The 23,578-nt window shown below is 35.9% G+C and overlaps 1 protein-coding gene across 4 annotated transcripts in view; it reads right to left on the bottom strand.

Moving 5' to 3' along the window:
- Window positions 1-23,578, bottom strand: part of LOC117399485 (rab effector MyRIP-like) — a 198,692-nt gene that overhangs the window by 59,311 nt on the left and 115,803 nt on the right. For all 4 annotated transcript variants that reach the window (XM_059022672.1, XM_059022671.1, XM_059022673.1 and 1 more), the window contains exon 3: window positions 13,395-13,616. In XM_059022672.1, the coding sequence (XP_058878655.1) occupies window positions 13,395-13,616 (222 nt within the window). The remainder of the gene's footprint in view (window positions 1-13,394; window positions 13,617-23,578) is intronic.

Below are 23,578 nucleotides of genomic sequence, written 5' to 3'. Positions count from 1 at the left end.
GTTAATATTTTAAATGACTCACTTTGGCTAACTTGCAATTACATGTAAGCAAATACTTTCAAACTGTCAAATCACATGTTAGTAAATACATGTATTAAAATTAGCTGGCATTAGGAAATATATGCATGAAACCACATTATGTTAATACAGGTGCACGCCACTTATAATGGATCCTGTTAGAATGGATTTTACAACATATTGAAGAGGCATGTTCCTGCCAAACATAGGTTGACTCATTTCTATGTATATACCGTTTTATTAGGTACAGTTTTCCTGTACCACAGGCAGATGTTTTGCATTTTGCATTTAATACGTACAGTTTAATATTATTTATTATTATTATTATTATTTATTTCTTAGCAGACGCCCTTATCCAGGGCGACTTACAATTGTTACAAGATATCACATTATTTTTACATATAATTACCAAATTTATACAGTTGGGTTTTTACTGGGGCAATTTAGGTAAAGTACCTTGCTCAAGGGTACAGCAGCAGTGTCCCCTACCAGGGATTGAACCCACAACCCTCCGGTCAAGAGTCCAGAGCCCTAACCACTACGCCACACTGCTGCCCATACATACAGTACCGTTTTATTAGGTACAGTTTTCCTGTTCCACAGGTAGATATTTTGCACAAATAAGGTACATCAGTACAATCAAATCAAATTTATTTTGTATAGCACCTTTCATGCCAAGGCATCCCAAAGTGCTTCACATGACAAATAAATATACTATACAATACAATATACAATAAAATATCAAAAAATAATTAAAAAAAATAAAGTAAATAAAATACATATTAACAAAACTCTAAAATATACCATCCCAATCTACAAAAAGGCTCTGCATAAAGATGTGTTTTAAGCTTTGATTTAAATGCATTTATTGAGTCAGCTTTACAGATTTCAATTAGAAGATTGTTCCATAATACAGGTGCATAATGACTAAAGGCTCTTCCACCACAAGAGCTACGTTTTATCATTGTTGTCACCAGAAGCCCAGCATCAGCAGATCTCAACTGTCGTCCAGGGACATAAGGTAAAAGCATATCATTAATGTAAGCAGGGCCATTTCCAGAGACAACCTTAAATGTCATTAATAAAATTTTAAAACTAACTCTGTACTTCACCGGAAGCCAATGCAAGCGTGAATAAAAAATTTCTACGTCAGATTCTGCAGGATACAAACAGACTTGAGATATTATTCCGCAAATGAGAATAAGTAGACTTCACTACAGTTGAAATGACAGCTTTCAGAAGATAGTTTATAATCACTGCTGGTTGTGACTTCAGCTGGATGTGATTTTGTTTTAGCTTGTATCTGTCCATACTGTAATAAAAGTACTTTTTCTTTGCTCTGGAGTTTTCTAAGTGTTACGGACATACATTAAAGTACAGGCACTGCCATGTATTCCCTATTGCCTGGGATATTCACCTCCCTCTTACATAGTCCAGAGAAAAAAAAGCAAGCATTACTACCACACAACATTTAAAGCCAGTATTGTCATATTTGAAAAGCGATGAACAATAATAAACACATTTGTATCAAAAAGGGGTACATTAAAGTTAGGGGTACATTAAAATTGCTTCCATCTACATTGTACCTGTAATTGCTCCATTACATGAACTATGCATGCTTTAAATACTACAGGTTAAATAAAATTCTAATGAAACTATACCCTAGTAAACTAGCACTTTATGAAACAGCAGAAGTATAGAAATACATAATTGACTTGCTATACTTTCCTTTAAAAAGGAGTTTTCTAAGATGTACAGTATCCAACCCTTCACCCATACTGAAGAAAAAGTGTTGAAATATACAAGGTAAGCATTTCATGGATTCTAACCTAATCCATCAATTGTAAGTCTAAATCAGATTTAATTAAAATATGCAGCATAAGTGAATATATTACTTTTGCTCTATAAGCTTTAAAACTTCCTGTGGCACAGAAACTATTAAATTAATTGTCTTCACAAATCTTAATTTAAATGATTCTGATCTTGCTGCTTCAAGGGAAAATAAAAAAAGAATAAGGTTTTACATTCAGCAGTATATTACTTATTTTGACTTGAGAAAAATACATCCTTTTTTTTGGGGGGGGGGGGGGGGGGGGGGGTACATACTATAAGGTCATACAACCTGTACCCATAATTACATCTACATTCATTGTTTGACCCTATATAGACTCAAAATCATAGAAACACATATACTGACATTTTACAATCTCAAGATTTGTACCAATCATTTAACATCCATCCCATTTTATTCCCATTTATTTTATGGGCTGTCAACCACAAAAAGTCAAGAATCGTCTCATGATCAAGGACGCTGGCACATCAAATTTAAGCTTAACAACACAACCCATCAATTTTAACCACCTCAGACATTTCATTTTCACTTGAGCCACTACATTGTAAAACCATCAGATTTGTTCTATTGCTATAATAAATGAATCTTGAACACTAAGCAAATGAATATATATCAAAATATATTTTATTTTAACTATAGTACATTTGAAGGCAAAGCATGGGGAGGATACATTTCTAAACCTTAATAAAAAAAATATCCAACCAGCCCATGTAAATGGTGCCCTATATTTAGGGCTTCTGATTTTCAATGTTTATTAATTACATTTTTCAGGGGTTTATTTTTAGCTATTTTCGAGTTTTATATAGATACAATGATTTATTTTTTCTTTTTACAGGGATTTCACTTTTTATATACTGTATGAGATTCTTTTTTTTTGGTTTCCAAAATAACGACATAACAGTACTACAGTATTTCATGTTAGTTTTTGAAATGCCACATTTTTCAGTTAAGTATATGGAAAACTACAAAGCGGTACATAATGTGTTAACATAACTTTATCCAGCAGGTTTCATTCGACTTTATGAAGCAAAATGTGTTAATTCTATAGGGTGATGCAAAGCTTTTGGCCTAGCTGTACACACTTGCTCAATTGGCCTATTCTACTGGCCACCTATACTGTCACTCTGGTTGTGATGGAGCTGGTTAGTTTATTATAACCAACAGTGTGATAGTGGTGTGAGACTTAAGTAAGGTGCAAATTCTACTCCAAGTGAAAAAAAAAAGTTACATTTTATTTATTTATTTATTTAAAACTTTTGCACTTCAGGATATAATCCTTAGAAGGGGCCCGGGGGACAGCAGTCACTCACTATCCAGTTTCGTTTCTCATACTTAAAATTTGAGATGCAACAATTAATTGGTGCATTGATTATTCCTCATCCATCCTTAAATTTCCTCAGCTTCGATTAAATATTAGTGTATCTATGCAAATTAAAGCTCAGTTTGAAGACTCCCATTATCAGTTTGCATTAAAACATTGATTATGTAGTTATGTGCTTATATTAATGCTAGTAGGGTAGGTAGCCAACGTCAGCTAGGATACAAAAGTTTTGGCCTCTGGATTCGTGATGGACAAGTCCCATCAATTTTCCTGAAAATTACAACTACACAATTATTTTATTTAAAAAAAATGGAAGAATCTGACACAAACATTGGTAATTTTGGGGGTAGTCTAACATCTATTGAAAAATAACTTTACATTTTGAAAAAGCTTAACCCCTACGACTCAGGACGCACAACTCCAGTCGCAGTCATCTACCATTCGGTAGAGCCTGCAGCGACGGGCTCCATCACTTAAATAGTGCATTACTTAAAAAATAAAGCATTACACGTCCCCATGTGTTGCTACAACTGTGTAAATAAGCTACCTGTCATTTTTCTTTTCATTGTTAACATCCAAACAACTTTTTACACTTAAACTTTAAAGTCTGTTTCAACTGTCTTTTCAAAATGTCCTATCTAGTACACTGATAATGTAAGGATTATTGCCCACATTGTCAAACAGGTAACACAGCAATAACGATTCATGATGTGTTACAGAACAGAAAAGCCACAGCACTTTTTTTTTTTTTTAATCGCTCTCCCTGCAGTGATTTAGAGGACAGATCTCAAACCCCAGTGCACTAGAGCGGACATTAACGCTACATTTTTCAGAACCCCGCTACTTATTCTAAGTTGCTCTGACTATTTGAATTTGATAGAACATGGGATAGTTACTGGACACAAAAGTGTGTTTGAACTTACATAAAATGTATAATGAACTATAACTATAGTACGGTTTTTATTTGCATAAGATTCAGATCAGTTTAATTGAAGCCTGGAGAAGTTCCATTCGCTGTTGAATTTAAATTGAACTAATTTGCAATTGTAATTCTGAGATGCATTAAAATTAAACATTTGGCTGGGAGAAAATGTTTACTTGCAGACTTGTAAATTACTGTAACTACAGTTATCCATTGTAATAGGAAATCCACATTATCTGGAGGCAAAGCGCTGAAGGCTCATATTTTACAGCGAAGCCACGTCTTGGTTGGTTCCCACAACTATTATATAATCATATTTTGGCGAAAGCTGAGTCCAATATTAGCATGAAGTAAATAACAGCTACTCTCATGTAATAAAAGTCTGAAATTATAGCTGTTCGTGCTTTAGTTTAAGGAAGAGAAAGTAACTACCATTAGTATGCCTGTACTGTTAATGTATTTATGCATACATTTTCACTTACGTACTTTAATATAAAAATATTAAACTGATGGAATATAAAAATACATTGTTTTTAATATTAATCTGTATTTAATTACAAGACTCAAGACTCTTGTACTCACCTACCGATGCCTTGATCAGACTGCACCCAGCTACCTCCAGACACTCATCTCTCCCTACACCCCCACCGACCTCTCCGCTCTGCCTGCACTAGAAGACTGGCTGTACCTCCTCTAAGCTCCCCTGCCTCCAGAGTCCGCTCCTTCTCCACCCTCGCCCGCAGTGGTGGAACAACCTTCCTATGGATGTCAGGACTGCCCAGTCCCTGGCCACCTTCCAGCACCTACTCAAGACACACCTCTTCAGACAACCCCTGTAAAACTCAACTATTCCCTTGTGGACTACATAGCACTCTGCCTTTAATGCACTTTAACTTGTACTTATCTGCTTCCTATTTTACTGTATTTAATCCTGCACTTAACAAAATCTGTAGTATTTTGTATTTCACTTGCACTCGTGTCTAACCCTGCTCTAACTATCAACACTTGTCTGCTCTTGAACTGCCCCGATATCAAATCGTTTTTTATTTGTTTTTTATTTGCTCTTATTAGGACTGAAGTCATTGTATTTTGTATCTTGCTCTTAATTGTACTGTAATTCTGTAATATGTATTTTTTGTATACTACTGTAAGTCGCCCTGGGTAAGGACGTCTGCTAAGAAAATAAATAATAATAATAATAATAATAATACATACTGCTGTGCAAAAGTCTTAGATATGTTGCATTTTTCTATTGTTGCATTGTCATTGTCCATCAGATCAACAGTACGAAGGTCACTCTTGAAATCAGGACTGAAAGGATGTGTTGCAGTAAGAATACCTCTGTTAAGAAAGGGGAACAAGACTAAAAGATGCACAAGAACACAGAAATTGGACTATGGAACAATGGTCAAAAGGTGCATTTGACTGTTGATGGATGGACAACGACACCTGTGCCTTCTGCCAGTTCTGTTGTCAATTCAACGCTTGTCTTCTTTCTATTCCTTAAGGATATTATCTTCTTGCTTTTTGGGTCTTCCAGTCCTGGGTTTGTCAATTACAGATGATTCTTCTCTGTACTTGTTGATTATGCTTTGGATACCACACCTTGAAAATCAAGTGATGCAAGCTAATTCACTCAATGTTTTCCCTTCTTTATGCAAGTCAAGGTTGTGCAAGTCACTGAAATAACACGATTCCGAGAGTATCCGATCGGAAACAATAAGAACACGAGACTGAGAGACTGTGAGAGCGCAAAGCCTTCGCTTGTAGGAGATGCTACTGCTGTATTCCTCCGCACGCCGCACTACTTTGCATTTCCGTACGCTAAGCAATATTTTAAGCAACTCGAAAATTTTATTGATGCCTTATGGAACTTTTTGCGTAAGGTCAAATTTGCATAAGTCGGGTCTTGCGTAACCCGGGGAGCGTCTGTGTAGTATATATAAATACACAGACACACACACCCACAAACACATATACATGTCCACAATCTTACCAGGATAGCCTTATGAGATGCAACATCTTGTTTGCATGAGGTCCCAAGCAATAGTGGTTACACATTCATCCGTTACATCTGTCATACACCATATATTACATATAACAACTGAATATAATTTAAGAAGACATTTCCTAAAATAAGCATATCATTAAGTCTATATAAAAAAATTAAATTAAAAAAAACATGGCACACTTCTTTCAAGTAATTTAACAACTGAGTCTCCAAGCTTAAAATCGCTTTAATAAGTCAGACAACATATTTCATCCATCAGGGACAAAACAGGCGAAGGCATGTTTCTCCCTTGGTACCCTAAAATGTAGAGTTCCTAAATACTGTTTTTTGCAAAGCACATTAAGGAACCTCTTTTGTGCAATGGGAGAACCTTAATAGAAACATTCAACAAATAATTATATTTAACCCTTCTTGGAGATGTAAAAAAAAAAGATTATTATTTGTTTAATTTAGCAGACGCCTTTATCCAAGGGACTAGTGTGTATGAACTATGCATGCTGCCCAAAATAAAATAAAAGGTGCAGAGCAGGATTATTGCACTAGGGAAACAGTGATCTCAAACATCATCTTTATTTACCAAAGTGTAATAAGTAAATAACCCTGAATATATAAAAAAAAAATAATAATAAATAAATAAATAAATAAATAAATAATAATAATATGAGAAATTCACTCAGCAGGGATACGTTTTTCCAGCCAATTCATAAATTCTAAAGACAAAGTACAGGAACTATTTTGCACTGGCGGAAGGATACATTACATTCAATGTTAAGCATTTTAAAGCAGGTTACTTCAGCCGTATCGATATTGAGTATAAAGCATCATAAAAACTCAATTTGGTATATGCGATGTCATCAATGGGATTTCTCTGTGATGTGTCATGGAATACAGCATGCCAAATGTGCAGTCTGATTGGCTGAAAGATGCTCAGGTCTATAATATACTATACACTATGCTACTATAGGTTACCAGAGGCATGAGGCACAGCTTGATTTATTTTACTAAAAATTTATCTATATGAATACCACAGGAAATACAGCAAAGTGCTGTGGCAATGAAGTAAGGCCGTCAATTAACTAATTCAGTATGGTCTAGTGATCCAGTTAGTATTTGTCAGATCCAGAGTCATCGCAACCCACCCCCCTCTCTTTTAAGTGGCAGCTACCTGTAAGCCACAGATACCTCTCATAATTTGAATTCTGAAAGTGCGGAGTATATCCTTTCCCTTCCCATGTCAGCTCAGGGATCTGTGGTGTACATCTCCCTTTTTTTAACTATCTCCAATTTTTCAGAGAAAGTTCTCCTTGAAAAAGGATTCGTAACCAAATCGACTATGATGCCTCAGTTTTCTCACATTTTTTTTTTTATTTTAGTGTAAAATAAAATTCGAAATAATTAGCTGTTGTAAAGGTATTTGTATTCATCAATGTATATTTATAAGCAATATCGTGCAGATCCAGCTATCCTCCTAACTGCAGTGCTAACCAAGGAATATTCATGTTTTGGGGTTGCTCATTAATGATTGGTCAGCTGTCAGAGCTTTGACTTTCCCATTGGTTGCTAAAGCAGGGCCTTCAAGTGAGGCAGAGAATACCCTGGGAGATTTATCGCCCGCCTCTGCTCACTCTTGATTGGTCGCCTGTCTAAAAAAAAGGACATTCTTCGACTCGCCTATTGGTTAAACTCACTCAAGCCCTTCAACTGAAACGGAGAACACCCTCAACTGTTTTTTTCTAGCGACTGGTCGTTGTTTTAGAGTAGTATGTTTCATAGTATAAGCAAGCACACTGTACGCAAGTGAGTGAGGCAATGTAATGTCATTTGACTGACGGTTTACTTGGCACTGTCTGGTCAGCAGAGAATACCTTGAAGGTCCTGACGGCACGCCACTGGTCAGATCCTATCCTAAGATTTTACCCATGAGCCATTTAATAATGTTTTATCCAATCTATTTTGTATAAACAACATATCATTGTATAAATCATGAAACTTTTCTGGACAGTTAAACACTGTTATTTATTCATAAACAATATTCATAAACATGGTTATCAAAACATTCTTTGAATAACTAAGCTTAGCCTCACCCTGAAAACAAGGGGATTAAGCAAAAACAACAATTTAAAATAGGTCACTGATTAACACAGCAGCTTATAAGTCAAGAGGGCAGCCATCAAAATAATCTTTAATCTTTAAGATGTATAGTGATGGTGCCTATTCGCAGAACGTGGGAGAGAGAGAATAATTTAACAATTTAGTCACTGTATCTAAGCTCTTGCTGTGTTACGCCATCAATAAACATATTAATATAAGTAACCACCTTGCTTTATGGATCAACTCGTATGTCTGAAAAATAGCTTCAAAAGACATCACCCTGAATAATTAATTTGATACATGTGACAAGAGGGGGCTAAAGATAGAACTATCACATTGTATTCATTACTCATTGCCATCTTTCTGTTCTTCACCCAGAGCAAAATTGGCCTCTAATTGCATACAAAATGCACAGCACTTTTATGCATTTGTCAAACAAATAAAACTGCAGACAGAATTGTAACTTTTCACATGGTTTATCTTTAACAGGCAATAAAACAGTTACATTGACTAACAATCCTCTGTTTAATAAATGGGAACATAGCTGCTGCATATTGTGTCTAATAGCGGGGAATTGAAGCATGAATCTTAAAAGCAAAGTTCATTAAAACCATTTGTGTGTTTCATGGTAAAGTAATAACTTACACAGCTGAATGGCTTTAGTGCTGCAATATTATTTTGTACCAGAAAAGATGAACAGTACTAAGCTCAAACTTGGCACAGGAATACCATTATATAATTAGTAATTATTATATATTGGACAAAATTTTGATAAACACTAAAAAAATAGAAGGCAATGTGCAAACTCAAGAGTGTCTGCTTTTCGTCCTGCCGTATAGCTCATGTTGTGATTTTGAACAGAGCAAAGGCTAGAGGCTGGCATGACTTGGTTAATAGCAGACCAACTCATGGAAAGTGGGAGGAAGAAAGGGCTAGCACTGCATATCAAGAGAAAATGACGTTCCCTTTATTGTGGCATACTTTTCTTTTTTAATATGCATGCTGTTTATCATTAATAATAAAACAAATTTTCATTATTTCCATTAAAGCAAATATACTCTAATATAATGCCAAGTACATAATGTAGCTTAAATAGAGGGGAAAAAAAACAAGGGGTATTTTTTTCTATTTAATAAAGTTTTGTAGTAGTCCATTTGATAGCCTAGCAGCAACATTTCCAGAAAACAACCAGGGGGAGCATGTGTGTCATAATTTTAAATGCTACAAGTAGACTAGTAAAAGGCACATTCATTTTCCTTACGATTTGGAATATTTACTGGTACGTAAAGTCTCTCAATCAATATATAAAATATTAGTTTCTATCTAAAAAATGTAAATTGTAACTCTGAAGGGTACAAAACGGATGCCCTGCTGTAAATCTGTAAAGCACATGTGTGCGTTGTATCGGAAACATATTGCAGTGAAATGTTATGTTATTATTTTACACACACACGCTTCCCTGCAATTGCATTTGCTCTTTGAAAAGACCTGCTTTGAGGATTAGTTTGGATTGCGAAGGCAAACCTTTAGAAATCGCTTAGGTGAAAATGTTATGAAGCCACTCCCCAGATTTTTGTCCGACACCTGACAGTAGCACAGGCGTAAAAATACTTGGGGCAAAAACCGGTATTAAAATCACTTCACACGGTAAAGTCTTATTGCGCTCTTTTGAGCCCACCCAACACTCCACAAATCAGGCACTAACGACCTTTGCCTTAGCGTTGGTGCCTTGCCCTGTGATCAAAATTGGGCCCATTGACCCCTAATTCCCCATACTATTGCCTCTTTTTATTCCATTATCAATGTTTGTGTTCCAAATTTTAATTATTTGACTATTTCAGACTACAACCACATCTTGCCTCTAAAATGTTTATATATTAGCTATTAAAGGTGTAATAACCATTCTGTTCTTTTAAAATTAGTATAAAATAGATATAATATCAAATAACTATTGTCCATAGCTTCATGGTACTGGACTCCTACAGCAATACCAAAAAATTTCTACCCTACTGTATTTATATAAAATCGAATTAATTAAATTTGAAGCCGCAACCAAATCTGGAAAGAAAAACCTATATGCTTTCCCTACTGATGAGGTATGAAATCTGGAAACTGTGGTAAAGAGGTTGGGCAATATATGTAGCAGAACACGTTAACAGAAAATAATAATCCATATGCATATGGATCAAAGCTGTCAGAACTGCTGTCTTGCACGTCTTAACTAAAACAGACTTGCAAAAATTAAGCTTTTATATCTTACAGAATATACTGTAATGGAGGGAAGCCTATGGATGCACCACAAAGGTGTTTTTATCTACTTTAAATTGTGTTTCGGTTAAATATAAAATGTGTCTAAAATACAATAAATACAGACTCATTAATTCAGATTGTTTATCCAAAGAAATAATGAGCCCCGACATGCAAATGGGAATCCTGTGAATGCTGTGTTTATTGACCATTAACTCCTATTTCAAATGCATTAAAAAAGTCCCACCTGCAGCAAACAATTTGTTACACTAACACAATCCCTTGGGATACCATTGTGTTGTTGCTCATAGATAACTTACCAGGTCTTCATACTAACACATGGTCTTTCTCCATTATTGTAATTCACAACTTTTATTTCAGTGCTACACAATATTGGGGGGAATGTGTAAAACTTACCAGGTGTCAGCAGAGGCTTCCCAGACAGTCGCTGGAGCAGTGGAGAATAAGGGAGATTCTGCCTACTCCTGTAGAGTTATTAGCCAATCACATTCCTCATACTTTCATCTCGCAACGTCACACAAGTTTAAAAAAAAAAAAAAAAAGAACAGCCGGAAGAGGCAGGAGATGGGTCTCCTTCTGCTGTGTCTGCCAATCATTGGTCTTAACCTTTGCCTAAACTCTAACGTGCGTAGATTGTGTGTGGAAGTAGAGAGAGAAAGAGAAGAGGCAATAGACGATACCGGTAACTCTTATTTAAATTTTTTTTTGTAAAAGTTAAAACACATAATCAAATAAATGTCATTACATTACATTTCACTAAATGTAAATATTTTGTTTATTTAGGGGTAATTAAACACACCTATGCGTAACTGCTTTATTTCAAATGTGCAACACTTGGTTTTCTGTCAATTTAATTTAAAGTCTGATAATGCCATGATGTTATTTATGACAAGTAAGCTTAATCATTGGCAGTAAATTAGACTTTTTTTATCATAATCGTCCTATTGGGGATTTTTTATAATAGGCATAGTAATTTCTGTATTATTATTATTATTATTATTATTATTATATGATGTTGGTATTATTGTCTGGTTTCACAATTGCATATTCAGTTATTAGCGCTTTACTGGTGTATTGTATGGTAAGCAAACAGTGTTTAGGTAAATTGCAACATTTGTATTGAATAGCATTGTTTCAAATATAAAAACAGTAGCGAAAGTCGGACCCGCTGCCAATATTTTATGCCTCCGCAATTTTTGGGGCCACCAGCCGCTACTGTGTGTCAGCATGTCCACAAGAGAAACTAACTAATGTCGATTTACTAACATGAACAAGAACAAAAACATAATGGCACATGTAAGCAATTTTAAAACGGCTTATGATTCATTCAAGATAAAGCTAGTAGTGTAGCTGAAGATGGAGCATGATATTCTGAAAAATGGAATACCAGCAAATGCAGATACAGTTACAGTCACTGCTGTTAACTGGATGCAGACCTGCTGCAGTCCAGCTTTGCAGAAAGGTCACAATGTTGCAAAAGAACAGCAGGGGGAGCTGTGGGTTCCCATGACATGCTTCATGGACAGACAACGGTTTTACAGATGAATGCATGAACACCAGGACAGAAGGCAGTCTAAAGTAAAACTTTGTTATTTGATTACACTAATGGAAATGCAGTCTGCCAGAAAATTACATTCTAACTGTTCTTAAAAACATTATCACATTATACACGTCTGGTATATGAAATCAGAAAAGTGAAACGGTCGATTTACATTTTCTTGCATAATGCTAGTGGTTTGAGGTTTTCTAAGATTTACCATATCTAGGTAAAATAAATGGATTGCTCATTAAATAAAACTGCTAACCACCTATGGTACTGAGGGAAAACATTATTACTTATTAATATCTTAAAGCACATTGTTGTAATCAAGAATGGTCGTTTAGCAACAAAAAAACAACACACACCTGTTAAGAATACACATTTTAAACATTATCTGCTTCCAAAGATGAGCATATCACTATGTTGTTATAAAATCAGACATGTTTCAATTATATGTTTTATTTGACTTCTCTCATGTTATTATATTATTATTTTATAAAAGCTTAAAGCCCATGTGAACGTTTTTTTTTTTTTAAACCATTACTCCTCCCAGAATCAGTCCCAAAACTAAATCTGACTGAATTGTTGTTTGTTGCTGCTCAAAACTTCTACTGTATACTGCCAACAATTCTGCTTCCCGTTGTAGGTACATCAGTGGGTTTGACATCAACGCTCTTCCAGAACCTTATTAGAACAATGCTAGAATAAGCATTCGTACACAATTATAGAAAACTGAAAACAATTCAAATTATTAAAAAACATGCCTACACTAACTGTGACAGCGGTATGTGATGCAGCCTCAAATAACACTATTAATACATTTTCATAAATACTATTCTTACAAACTGTTCATCAAACAAATAGCTTGACAACATCTAGAAAACTACAAGGTAGGTTATAATTATTATGTACTGTACCCACACTGCATATTAGCAATAAATATCAAAATGATTTATTGTTTTAATAGAAAAAAATAATAGTCAAATAATGGTCAAATTTTGGCTTTCATTTGTAGATTTGTAATGCTGGAGTGTTTTTGTGTCTTATCTAAAATACCAGTGGGTGCTTAAGTGTTGCTTATCAAAGTTGTATACATAAAAACATTCACAATTTCAACAACCAAAATTAAAAGCATTAAAAATGTAATCTTAATGTTTTTTTTATATTTAAAACACAGACCATGAATTATAATTCAATGATTTAGCAAACAATCTAATCATACAGCCACTTTATTATCAAGCCTGTTTACAAATGTAGTTTGGATTCAGTAGAAGGTAGATAAAACAACACATTTTACTGGATTCTGCTCTTCATTAGAGCAGAACAGAGAAATGATTTAACATTAGCATTGTCAGTAAATCTATCACTAACCTGCTCTTCTGGCAGACAGCACAGATCCATGCCTTTTCTTTCTTGCTGTAGCTGCTGCAGCTCTTGCAGACATTGAATTTGCAGTCCAGGCACTGGCGCTTCGTATTTATGAGGAACGTGAAAGGAGAGCAGCAGCGCATGCAGCTGTGGTCATTAAACTTGTTATGTCTGGCGAGGATTGTGCATTTGCTGCCTTCTTCATCAAGCTCCTGTTTCATTTCACTACAAAACAAAGCAGAGAAATAAACCACCTTACTGACAGGCTGCTAAGGATGCTTTGCACAGAAAATGACAAGCAGATCACAATATATGTGGCAAGAAACCCAAATCGAAGATAATCTGTAGATACTGGCAGCAACACATTGTTTTGTAGATTGCAATAAGGCAAAAAGGCTTATTACGTAATACCTCACATTACACTAATCTGAATTGCGATCTGGCATGTCAGAAAAATCTTATTAAATCTTATTCTGAAGAAATACATTCTTTTTTTTTTTTTTTGTAATGTACAAATGATCACAATCTTCTTATCCAAAAAATAGCAGCTACAGGTTTGACTATGCATAACAATGTAATGGGCTTAGCAACAACAAAATGATGATCAACTGGATTTTTTTTTGTATTGACTTTGCTTAATAATGTGGCAGATACTGTTATGAAATATTTCAAAATCACCAAAACCAATGAAAAAAGTATGTTTAAGTGGAAAAAAAGCCATGCAAGATTCCCTTAAAATTGTTACTGAACATTATAAAACACTACAAATGCTAAATGTGGTACAGCTAATGATTGGCCTGTAATGTAATTATGACTTAATTATGCAAGATCATAATGGAGTCATTAAAATATTTCAGCAGGTTTCATTCGACTTTAAGAAGCAAAATTAGTTAATTCTATAGGGTGATGCAAAACTTTTGGCCATAGCTGTAGACATGTGTTTTTCTTCCTTGCTAGTCAAATGCTCTAGGCTTTTCATTAGTTCTTATAAACAGCTGACAAAGCCAATGCACATATTCTGGATCAAGAGGAGATAGATGACATTTAAAATTGGGTTAAAGCAGATTAATTTGTTACATCATCACAGTACTCTGGAATGCGGCAATTCTTTTAAAGTCAATTCTATGTGATTTGATATGGCAATACAAAAAAGAAAGGAAATAAAAAAACACTGACCACCTTATTATGTACGGGAACAAGATATCTGGAAAATGCAGGCCGATTCTTTTTTTTTTTTTTTTTTACTATTCCCAAATTCAAAGAGAGAGAAAGCATCTTCACATGGTCAGGAGTTGAGCAGAGAATATTTCAACAGAAAGAAACAAATCTGGTGTTATAGGAATTATTACAATTATTATTTTTAATTGCCGGTTTACACAACTGCAGAATAATGAAAACTAAGTTCAAATTCAAAGGCTCCAAGGATAATCCTTTTAGAAATGTACTTAAACCTTTTAGCAGTGGATGCCATGCAGCTGGTGAGCAGTCGAAATCCACCATCAAACACTGCTGCTCTATCTTCTAAAATACACTCTCTTGACTTTAGTTAAAATGTTCACAGGTTAAAATCAACTACGCAAAGGACAACTGTAAACATAGTATTATGATATCCCTGGCATATCCTTTTTTTTAAACTCATATTCAATTTGGCAAAGATGTCCCCTTAGGAAATACTTTGGGAGTCCAATGTCACAATGGAACCTTATAGAACGTCCCTGGCATTATTATAAATGTGTTCATTTATTTAACATTATTAAATGTTAACTGATAAGGCATTTGTCTTGTACACCGCTGAAGGCTTAAGCATGATACAATATAACATGCAAATCAATGGAACAAATTACTATAAAATGTTTATCTATTGAATAATGTTAACATTTTCCCATGCCTTTAAAAGGCATCAAGTCACAACTAGACTTAAACACGCTTGCATGCATGGCAGTATATGGTTTAGCTACAAAATTAGCACTCCCACTGCAAATGGCACATGGCTATTCAGGTCAGTCATGTTGTATATAATATAGGGACTATCAAAAAAGAAAAAAGGGCCAAGAAATAAGTTAACTCAATAAAGATACAAAATGTGATGTAAAAGGCTAAGCTACACAAAACAATTGGGACCAATGGCTCCCCTTTTAGAAACATACTGTATGTAAATACTAGTTCACATTCAACATTAAGAAAGGGTTTGTTGTTTAAATTCACCCAATACAGTACAATATACTGTATAGTATGTATCCTGTATAAGAAACCTCACCTCTCTTGGGATTTGAACTCATCTGAATATCAGGTAAATCACAGGGAATGCAATTCCCACCAGGTTTCTGTAACCATTATGACTGCATTTAATTGTTATTTGTGCAACTAATACAAAGAGTTACTGTAGGTTTCACAGATCGTCATTAGCTATAATCTTGGGTGACCTAAGGGAGTCCAGGATTAGTGCTAATCAGGGTCTGGGAAAACAGAACAAAGTGCTTTATCGTTGTATTCGGTCTACCATTATTTTATATTATACAAAAACCGGACACTGCTCTCCCATGGTTCTCTATGGAAGTCAACATTTCTGTTATCACTCAATAACAGATAAAGCAAAGCTGAGAGTTGACACTAATTAGTAGCATCTGTTATAATAGCCACTGCTTACTAATGAAACACTTCATGGACGCTTGGGCCCTGCTCTCAAAAAACTCTTTTGGTGGGCTATTATATTGATCAAAAATGTTACCTTCATTGCATGCAAGTTTTCCTTTACTCTGATGCACTGCACTGCCTCTCGGCATTTTTTTTTGCTAGTAAACAGAAATATAAAGACATAGCTACCACAATTGTCTGTCTGTATTTGTGTATATGTAAGAAAACAATGCATTTGCTAATGTATATCCTACGCAGTACCATTTCATATTGCATTAAACTAGGGTACTTAACTATCCTACAGTAAGAACACCTGCACTTAACAGGTAAGTACAGCCAGCAGAGTGCACAGGTCTATTACTGAGCTGAAATTTATAGGAAAAGGTAATTCTGACCAGCAAAAGCAGTTATTTCCTCCAGGTTCTTGAAAATGGAGAACAATAAACATGCAATTAATGACATTAACTGTTTTCATGGTATTCATTTGAAACATCATATCTTATATTATAATGATCTAGAGCTAATTTCCATAAAATATTTTCTAAAACATTCTGAAACAGGTAGCAGCCTGCTAAATACGAGAAGTGCTTATTGAAATCAGACCCTGCTTGGAACAGAATCCCAAACAAAGTGTTTTGCTGTGGTAGGTGGGCAAGACACTTGCGTGATACTGGTGTCAGTTATCAATGACTGTGCCTGTCGGCTAACACGACCTACAGTAGTAACCAAAAACTAGTTATCTGTTATTATTATTAAAATTACTGCAAGGGATTAGACAAACTAACCGCAAGAAACCACTTCACGGAAATCAAACTGTAATATGTGTAGTTATCTGTATGGTCTTAAAATAAATACAAAACCGGGTGGAGGGATATGCTGTATAATAAACTGTCTTAATCTTCGACTTTCATCTGTTCAACTGCACCCACATGATCCAATCATTGCTGAATGCTTTGCATGTGATCTTCAGAATTCAACCCTGTTTTGGAAGTGAAAGGAATATACAGCTCTTTTCCCAAGAATGCCCTTTGTTGTGCCTTTTTATTTTTATTATACATTTTTTCATCAGTTTTTATTTTTTGTTTAACAATAGAAGACAAAAAAGTTTTACTCTATAAGGCTTGGAACAAATAAAACCTGAGTTTATACTGTTGTGATACAATGCCTCAGTAATCTGCAGTTTCTCAAAGCGGTGTGTTAATTAATCAAGGTGCTGCACATGAGACTGCAGGTATAAAGAATGAATTAATTAAATTAAGGCACTTTCACTTTGTTTCCATCTCAAGCCTTGGTCAGGTTCTCATTGATTTATATTTGGTCCATATAAAATTCTTTCTAGCTTCATAAATACATTTTTTACGTATCTATTTTAATATATATTTAATAACATTCTCTGTTTGTTTTTGCCAACTACTTCGGAGACTCCCAAAACTCCAAATACACAGTCATGAGCTTGCCACATCACAGCACATCTGTGGGGGTAGGACTGCGTGCTGTATAATTCTGGTCTTACACATTCGTAACTTCAACATTTGTAACTTGTAATTTCAGGTTTTGTGAATGGGTACCATTTTTTATTTTTACTATTAAAGAAAATGTTTGAATGCCAGGTAGTAAAAAAATAAATTAACTTCCTAATAAAACTGATTCAAATAAGCGGTCTGCAGTAGCACCGACATTTTAAAATGCAGACTAAGTTACATTGTGACAAAAAAAAAAAAGTATGCAGGAATGCCATGTGGGCTAGTCTACTAATTGCCAGTCCCTACTACTGTAGTTCTATGTTTAACGGTTGTTCTATTATATTGATCTCAATGCAAACCAAAATATTTCTGATGGCCCTCATTTGAGAACTTAGAATTATTTGAACCCCTAAAAACTAAAACTAGCCTGCCAAGGTAATATAATAGGAGACTTAGGGCCACCTTTGACATGACCAATTTGGTTACGTAGCTCTGAAGACACTCCCATACTCCCACAGTATTGCCATCTCTCTCGAATTCATCGTGAGACATGTGATCTCTAAGTTAAATTAAGACCTGCTCGGGATCTCGCAACAGTACTGTTGGATCTCAGGATTTTTCGCTTTTCAAAAGGTATACGGTTAGTCATGGCGGAAAACTTGATGAAGCGCAAACACTGTAGATGCAAATTCAACCCAGACTGGAGCAGTTGCTTTCATATTGCTAAACATGCAACACTCCAGTAGCTGTCTGCGCAGCAATAACAGGTATGATAATAGATAATGTTGTTTGTAATGCTGAATGATGATCTGGATTGTCTGATTTTGTTATGCATTTTGAGAAGCACTAATAGAGGTGATTTGAGGTGTTATAGACGCAATATAAAGCTGTTGTTAACGAGGTTTAAAAAAACAACAGAAAATATTGGTCGTCTCTTAGCACTGAAATATTGGTTTATGTTTTGAAAAATTAAATCTCGCGACTTGAACGCCAAATCTCTTGATTTCTAAGAATTAGTCTCATGATTTCTGCAGAGGTGTGGTTGGGAATACTGCTCCCACACGCACGAACGGTAAATAAAAAGGTGAATGCTCTGCTAGCCAAGACGGCAGTGGATCGATACTGAATGGTAATTATTTCTACATCATATAACTTTAATTATAAAAATATTAAATAAAAAAAAAAACTGCCAGGTTAACATTCAGGTTGTTTCTTTCACATATGAGCTGCAGTGCATTCATAAATTAAGCTTAAATTTGTCACAATTACCTTTTCTTCCTGTTATTCAGTAACTAAGCGATAAATATAAAAACTGCAGGATTGTGGATTACAATTCTGATCAATAATGCTGGTGACTTGGCATATTCAGCCACCATTGTTTATTTTGCATGCAACGATATACATAGATACAGCAGTGTGCGTCTTTACATTCAATTTGTGATCATTTATTTTAGCTACTTGCTTTTACACACACACACACACACAACATACTGTTCTCATCCAAAAATATTGAGATCGTTGATGCACCATAACATTATGTCAAAATAGTCAATAATGGGGCTCCCGCGTGCCATATCCGGTAAAGGCGCTCCAAGCCTTATAGAGCAACACTTTTTTGTTTTCTTCTTGAATCTACTGTTCCCAGGGGGCGACGCACAATTGGCCAAGCACCGCCCGGGGGTTGGGGGGGAGCTTAGGTCGGCCAGGGTGTCCTCGTCTCACGGCGCACCAGTGACCCCTGTAGTCTGGCCAGGAGCCTGCTGGCTTGCCTGTAAGCTGCCCAGAGCTGGGTTGTCATCCAGTGCTGTAGCTCTGAGGTGGCTGCATGGTGGGCCTGCAGTGTGAAAAGAAGCGGTCGGCTGATGGCACATACTTCGGAGGACAGCGTGTTTGTCTTTGCCGCTCCCGAGTCAGCGCAGGGATGGTAGCGGTGAGCTGAGCCTAAAATAATAATAATTGGAAATTCTAAAATTGGGAAAAAATAATAAAAAAATTAATTGGCGACTACCAAATAAAAAAAATTAAAAAATCACCCCTGAAGATCGAAGCAACAAGTTTGGCAAGGACGAATTTCACGTCGATGGTAACGTGCTGTTTTGTACTTCATGCAGCAAGGCTGTAGATTACACTTGTAGGCAGACCACTGTAGAACACATGGGAAGCTTGTTTGTTTTATTGATTAATCTCACTGGTAAGCTTGTAACTTGCTTCGAATTTGAAAGTGTAACAATTTGTATTGTATTTGTTTATTTAGCAGACACATTTATCCAAAGCGACTTACACCACTGTAATACAAGGTTAAAGCTCAAGAATAATTAAAGTTATAAAATAAAATACAACATAGAGACACAACAAGTTTAACAAGAACAACAATAAATACTTCCTGTGTTAACTGTTACCCAATAGTACTGTTTTTGTGTCTTCTAATGTGGCAGGGAAAACTCATTTTAGCCTTTCAATTTTTGTCACAGAATAACTCAGATTTTTTATTTTTTTTATCTGAGAATTTCATATTTTTATTGTGGAAAACTATGATCCCTGGTTATTAGTTACTGTGCAATAACTGTGTAGGACAGATATAAATATTTTGGAATGTGAAATTGTCTGTGATTATGGCCTGTCATTACTTAGCAGCAGAAGTAGTGGTAGAGTTATAGCAGGAAAGCAACAAACTTATAACAAGCAAAATAATATGTTGCAAATGTTTTAGCCTCATATATGTAGAAATATACTATTATCTGGACTTTTACAAGAACAGTCTTGTAGCATGTTGCTTGCATTCTTTAGATTCTGTGTGGTAAATTAACATATTTGGCTTCCCAAAATGTATGCAGTGTGATTTTTGTTTTTAGTAATAACTAAATTTGCTGATTTACAATAGTAAGATGAAACTTACTCTATATAGTTATCAAGTACTTGAACCAGACTCTCTTAATTATTGATTTTTAGGCTTCAAATAGTGCATGCAGATGAAAATGATGAGTTCTGAAGCTGCTGATCACCAAAAGATTGATTCATGGGAAATTCTCCTGACAGCACCTGAACTGAGAGATTGTCAACCTTTTTTGGAAATAGCAAAGGATCTTGGCACTGAGGAACTACCAAATATCTTCTATCATCGTAAATGTCGTATTTTGTTTACTATGAAAAAAGACTTGGATTCCATAGCCAGATAAAGGAAAACAGTGAATATAATGAAGACTCAACTAGCAAGAGAAAGAGCACCACAGAACCTACTGTACAATCTCGCATATACAAACCAATATGTATATTCTGTTGCAAAGAAAGCAAATACTTAAAAAGGTCTGAACACAAGAGATGCACTGATCCAGTGCGCACAGCTGAGATCCGATGAAAAAGTGAAAGATGCAGCAGAACGTTGCATTCTGGCATTGTCAAAAAGAGAACTGGTAGCAACTGAAGCACATTATCATAGCTCAAGTTATAGGGACTATACAAGAATTAGAAGTGAAAAAAACTGCAACAGCAACCAATTCCACATGTGATGCCGACAGTGTATATGCCAAAGCAGAACACGAGGCATAAAACAATCTCTTTGAGTTCATTAGAAATGATCTCATGTAAAGGCCAAGGGTTATGAAACTCATCTCCCTTACAGAAATGTTAGTTTCAATGATCAAGGAGGCAGGAATAAAGGAGTCAACCAAAACACACTTTAGAAAAAAAAAACAGAGTTTGGAGATTCACACTAAGTTATTCAGACTGAGAAGAAAAAAATCTGTGTTTACCCTGCTGGCATGTCATTGTCTAGTTAGGATGAGGAAAACTAAGTCCTCAGGGATGATTTAGAAACAATAAGGGCCAACACAACAGACAATGCAATTATTTTGAGAAAAGCAGCACTGATATTGTGGTCAGCCATCAAGGAGCATCAGGAAAAGAATCCAAACCCTTAGGCTCCTGATCCATCATTCTTAGATAAAGATCATGTGAATCAAATCTACCACAGCCACTGTCACAGTTCCTACAATCCCTGCTGACTGGAGAGCAGTTTACTGTAACACCTAGAGTTCAGTGATTGACTCTATCCATAGGCCAAGATCTGATCTTTAGCACTAGTAGAGGAAAGGTAAAAACACCAAAGCACATACTTTTATCAGCAGTAAAATCACTCACAGGCAACGTTGAAGTGATTACGATAATGAACAGATTTGGTCACAGCATATCATACTCTCAGTTGTCAGAGATTGACACAACTCTGAATGCAAAAGTTAGCACTGTTACCTGAAATCATGGTGCCTTTGCCAGGTAACATCAAACCACATACAAACACCACTCTTGGCTGGGATAATACTGACAGGTTGGAAGAGACATTGTCAGGGGGAGGGACATCTCACAGAGTGAATAGTCTTGCAGTTCAACCACTTGCTAGTGGTCCACAGCTTCCCAGGGAAGTACCAGAAATCAAAACAAAGAAGTATTGATGTTGGTGAGCAACACATACCAGTGGACAATGCTGGTGAAAAAAAGACCCACTACCACGAGCAAGAATGGTTCAGCTTGACTATCAAGAGACAGATGTACTCAAAAATAACCTGATATCGGCTCTATGCAGGATGCATTACAGTCAAAATCAGAAGGGCAGTTCCTGGACAGGCTTCAATATCCAAATGCACAAACCAGAGAATCTCTCTCAGGTTACTTGCCTATAATAAATGCACCAGCAACCAACAGTCCACAGTTAATGAAATTCTCAGCCAGTCAAACAAAATTAGATAATCTCTAGACCTTGAAAGTGTTGTATGTGTTTTTGACCAGGCCCTGTACAGCAAAGTTGCTGAGATAAAATGGAAACACATGGACAAATTTAACAACATTGTTCTCCGAATGGGTGCCTTCCATACAACATGAACTCTCCTTGCCATTCTTGGAAATAGGTTTCAAGATGCTGGACTGAACGATCTTGCCATTGAATCTGGTGTCCTTGCAGAAGAGTCCACTGTCAGCCGCTTTGGAAGGACAAATAGAGCTACCAGGTTGCACAAACTAGTGTATGAAGCCTTGCTAAGGCTTGCATGGAAGAGATTAATTCCCTGGCAGAGCTGAATCAAAGTGAGAAAGGTTTGACATTGACTGTGTCCTTGAGCTTACCAGTGATCTCTCAGAAGAAATCTGTCACAAAACATTAAATGACCTTTTTCATAAGCAGTCATATGCTTGAGTCACAAAACTCTTTTCTACATACCTTGATGTGTTGCGAAATGATCGGGGGAATCTTGCATCATTTTGGATCTTATATAAACAATGTTTTGTTGCGGCTTCTTCAAGCATCAAATAATTGGCAGCTTCATTTGTCTGCTGTACAAGGGATTATCCTGTGGTGTTTTGCCTATGATAAACTCAACTATGCCCAATACTTGTATATTAATCAGACATGGTACACCTGCCAGCTCAATATTCCAGGGTCAGTGAATATATGGAACAGGGTGGCTTTGCTGTTCAAATAGGAAAATCACAAAATTAACTTGGCTCCAAGCAGTGGAAGAAACTGTCAATAAGGATACACATACCCCAAGTGGTATGAAAGGTTTAAGCCTGAATCCAGCTGCCTAAGCAAATACTATTTAACAGCAGAGTACAGGACCACTTGCTTAAGTAAACTGACACACGTGACTGATCTGAATTCACCTGATGTGCAACACCAAGATCTCCAAAAGTCCAGAATAAGAAAGGATGAAGAGAATGTTCAGGCAATTACAGATTTGCTCCAGAACAATGATTATGAAAACACGTATCTTGTGAGTTTGTCCACATGTGTTGTTGCAACTGAAGCTATCACAAAAGATTTGCTTGGGACAAAAGAAGTTGGAGAAAAGTCTTACACTCAGTTTTGTGAACAAAGACTTGAAAGTGACATTGTGAAGTTTCATGACGGAAATGTCCAGAAAAAAACTGAAGACTTTTCCAGATCTCAGCAAGAAAAACAGGAAAGTTAAGATACAAGGGAAGGAAAAAATGCTGAGGGCTGACTGCAACTTATATGACAACATGCTCATTGCAGCACAAAGTAGAAAGCTGAGGATGTAGGATGTCCTAGCTCATCACCTTGGGCCACTTCCATGGTCTCTA

This window comes from Acipenser ruthenus, chromosome 4 (genome assembly GCF_902713425.1).
Source record: "Acipenser ruthenus chromosome 4, fAciRut3.2 maternal haplotype, whole genome shotgun sequence".
In the NCBI taxonomy this organism is placed as follows: Eukaryota; Metazoa; Chordata; class Actinopteri; order Acipenseriformes; family Acipenseridae; genus Acipenser; species Acipenser ruthenus.
The sequence above is the reverse complement of the archived record's forward strand: the minus strand, read 5'-3'. Positions and strand labels throughout refer to the sequence as shown.